Genomic DNA, 3,726 nt, shown 5'->3' on the forward strand with positions numbered 1-3,726 from the left:
ATAACAAATTCTTGGATTACTCAATAAATTACAACACAACACAAGCTATAGGTTTTTGTAACTAGGTATAATCGCTACACAAATATCTAGAACAGTCGTAAATTAAATAAATGACAAAAATCTCTAACCAAAATAATCTCAACAAGCCTTAAACTGACCAACTCTTGCAAACTAATAATGCAACTAGATTTAACTATTCAACTCTTATAATAACTAAACTATTGAAATATTGAATTTCATCAAATCACACGCTCGTTATTACATTATGTGATAACCCACAAACTCAATTGTCAACTAACTCTGTGATATTTTCGCCAGGAACACTAATCCAACTTTGAATATTCATTTTTTCTCTAAGGTAGTAAGTAAATGTATCGGCCTTGGTACATCTATCGGCAATCAGCTCTCGTGGAAGTCACGTATTAAAAAAAACTATTGACTCAAATATTATTGCTAATAGCCATAATGGCATAACTTCACCACTTTCTCCCCCGAATCGGTTTTCTCCCATTGTACACCACATTAATTCGTTCTCGCCCTTATTGAAATATGCAGCAGTTTCTATTGGTCGCCTCCCCATTTTGTTATATATATATACAGCAGAACAATAAACTAGCTCCATTATATACAGACAGTCTATACATCTGATCTGAATGCAGATAAAATCTTACCTTATCTTTTGTCTTTAATTCAAAAACATTTTTCAACACTACATATGCCTAAGCTACGTGATTTGCATTGGTTTGTATCGAATAATATCCCATGAAGTCGGCAATAGTGTATTGGAATTTGAAAATCCCTCTAATCTAACTTAAGTGTCAAAATGGTTGTCAAATTATAATAATAACTGTTTTGTCATATAACATACGTTATAATTCCTATATTTTATACGTAATTTGAATCTGTATCTCATATATTTAAATTGAAATCGCATTTTGCAGAAGACTTGGATGAAGGTATAGGTACTTGGCTATCCGGTCCTTGTTCCTGCTCTCAATAATCTTGCCCACTTCAATCAGATTTTCTCTAAAACTATAATAGAGTACAACATGTGAAAGTTAATCATTGTTATTCCGATAAAATTATCATTATTATATTTTTGCTGTTGAGTAATATAATTAACGACTTACTCTCTAAGTGCATTGATAGAAATCGGGTCTTTCTGGAACATCTCATCGAAATAGCCTAATGATTGCGTGCCATGGGAACTTAATGTCTTTGTCATGACCACTGCTTCGATAACCGTAGTTTTGTTGGGAATATGCTGTAATATATCGCTTTCGGTCAACGCAACCTAGATGAAAAATAGATGAAATTTTAAATAGCACAACTCTATGGATCATTAGCAGAAGCCAATAACACATTCAGTAAACCTTTATCACTGTCTGACGATTATCAACATTCATTGAAATGCAATATATGTCAGTGATAAAAAATATGATTACCTCTGCTGATTCAGGTGGCTGTCCTAGCAATTTCATGGAGTATCGTAATGGTGAACTATACTCATCATATTGGTTGAAATTAACAGATGCATGTCCCACTGAACAAATGAATATTACAGATGTAAGAGTGTCTATCAATTCAGTCTTGGTGGAAAACTTGCCATTGCCGGGCATACCCTGCATTACAAAAACATGTACATGTGTGGTTATATAAACACGTTTTATAAGTGAGTCCCGGATAAATTATAATTGCAAGCCAGTCGTACTACTTGTCGGTGAAATGCAATACTACTACTGATATCAACCATGCTAATAACTCAATGCTCAACAAATACCATGCTACTCGCGAAGCTCATATGCCAAAAGGTTCATGGAGAGCGACTAAGTCAATCATTGTATAGCATATCCAGAATAATACACTGTAGCCTCGTTATAACGAACTCTTTGGGGGACATACAATTAGTTTATTATAGTGAAATGTTCAATATAATGAAGCAAATATATTATAAAGGTGTTCATTATATTGAGGTTACAGTGTATATAGCTAGAATCATTTTCTTTTATGCCTATGGTTCCATATATCGTTCTGTATTATAGTAGGTTGCTGAGTAAGTTTGTACTTTGCGCCTACCTTTTTGTAGATTGATTGTCATTTTTTTGTTTTTGTACTTTACTGAGCAAGTGTACAGTTATGGATATTGGTATGTTGTTATTTATACTATTAGAATATGATAATTCCTGTATAATGTATGCTCATTCAAATACATGGATAATCGCAAACCAACCTTTATACCAAAACCACGAGGCTGAGGAGAAGATAGCTCATCAGCCCAGTCCTGCAGTTCCCACTCATTAGTCAGTTTCTCCGTGTCTTCTAATGGAACAATAGAAATAATGTTGTTCATTTCGAGATTCTACATTGGCGAGAAAAGAGTAGATTTAACAAGTTATTTTCTCACCGTAATGTCCGTTAACGATCTGAGTGACGTACGACTTGATAGCGGTACATGTCTACATTGCGTCATTACGGTAAGGATATGCGGGCAAGACTGCGGGGTCATCCACACTACGTGACTTGAGATCATTAGATAAAATGCAATGGTCCAATTATTCCACACTCGACGCGTCACCTCAAAGGCAACTTCTCTACCACCTGTCAGCACTCTGTCAAACCAACCATCGGGGTCCAATAAAACTGGTAATCCAATACTGTGGGTGTACATTAATGACATAGATTAATGATTTATTACGTGGTGTCATGTATTACCACATTTCGACTGATTTGCTCTTATACGGTTAAAAAAACTGCCTTAGACAATTTCAATTATGTTATATTGTCGCATCTGGATTGGTGTTGTAGCCAGGGCCAGTGTAATGCGCAGTTCAATGCAAAAATACAGGGAAGATGTGCACGTGTGATACAAGATGCAGCGTACATGATACATAAACAGAAATTATTCAACTCCTTAAAGTGACTACCACTTAAAATAAGAGTTTTTATATATAATGAATCTATTTTAATGTTTGAAATGCAGACGTGATTTTTTATCAGATATATAAAGTAGGAGGTAAACTCATGATTTTCATATCTCACTTTTTATATACAAACAGGTATGTATATTATTTAAGTGCATACATGAATAAATCATTAAATATTTCGCATCAAATAATGGTTTGTTTGTCTTTGAAGAGTTAAGTTGCCAAACTTTGGCAGCTACCAAAAAAGAACGATGTCGGTGAACGCCCAATAACATTCAAGAAAATAAAAATGTCATTGAATCTTAGCATGTCAAACTACTTACTGATTAACGGATATCAGGTACTGGAAGTGAGGTTCCAACAGCCGGAAGATAGGGTGAGATTGTGACAGGCGTCTATGCATACACACAGCAAAGCACTCCATTATCAAGTGAGTGCAAAGTAAATGAGTTGATGGTTCATGAATGACAGCATCAGCGTTGTTAAAAAACATCCACGTGTATTTTGGATTGGTTGGCGAAAACACCTAAAAATAAGATATATCATTTAACATGTTGTGGTTCAGAAAATAGTTGAAATGGTGTGTCTTCGTCATCATCAGCAGTCGCGAAGATTTTGTATTTTAGGTAAATCCTCATTTCAATAATTTCATATCATATGAAAATGAAACAGTATAATTGTATTATGGAATATGGTATATTCTGTGTAGATATAATGACTATTTATTTGAATTAGTGATTTCTCTTCAACGTTTATTATACTCACATGTAATATACGTATTCATGTCTATCAAACGATTTAC

At 34.2% G+C, this 3,726-nt stretch overlaps 1 protein-coding gene across 1 annotated transcript; it reads right to left on the reverse strand.

Moving 5' to 3' along the window:
* Positions 1-917: 917 nt before the first annotated feature.
* Positions 918-3,348, reverse strand: LOC102805620 (hydroperoxide isomerase ALOXE3-like). Its single transcript, XM_078011900.1, has 6 exons — positions 3,248-3,348; positions 2,576-2,654; positions 2,231-2,359; positions 1,446-1,622; positions 1,131-1,294; positions 918-1,032 (listed from the first exon to the last, which is right to left on the reverse strand). Exons 1-6 carry the CDS (start codon positions 3,346-3,348, stop codon positions 918-920), a joined length of 765 nt encoding a protein of 254 aa, XP_077868026.1.
* Between the last annotated feature and the right edge of the window lie 378 nt (positions 3,349-3,726).

Source organism: Saccoglossus kowalevskii, chromosome 4 (genome assembly GCF_978046115.1).
Source record: "Saccoglossus kowalevskii chromosome 4, keSacKowa6.1, whole genome shotgun sequence".
Lineage (NCBI taxonomy): Eukaryota > Metazoa > Hemichordata > Enteropneusta > Harrimaniidae > Saccoglossus > Saccoglossus kowalevskii.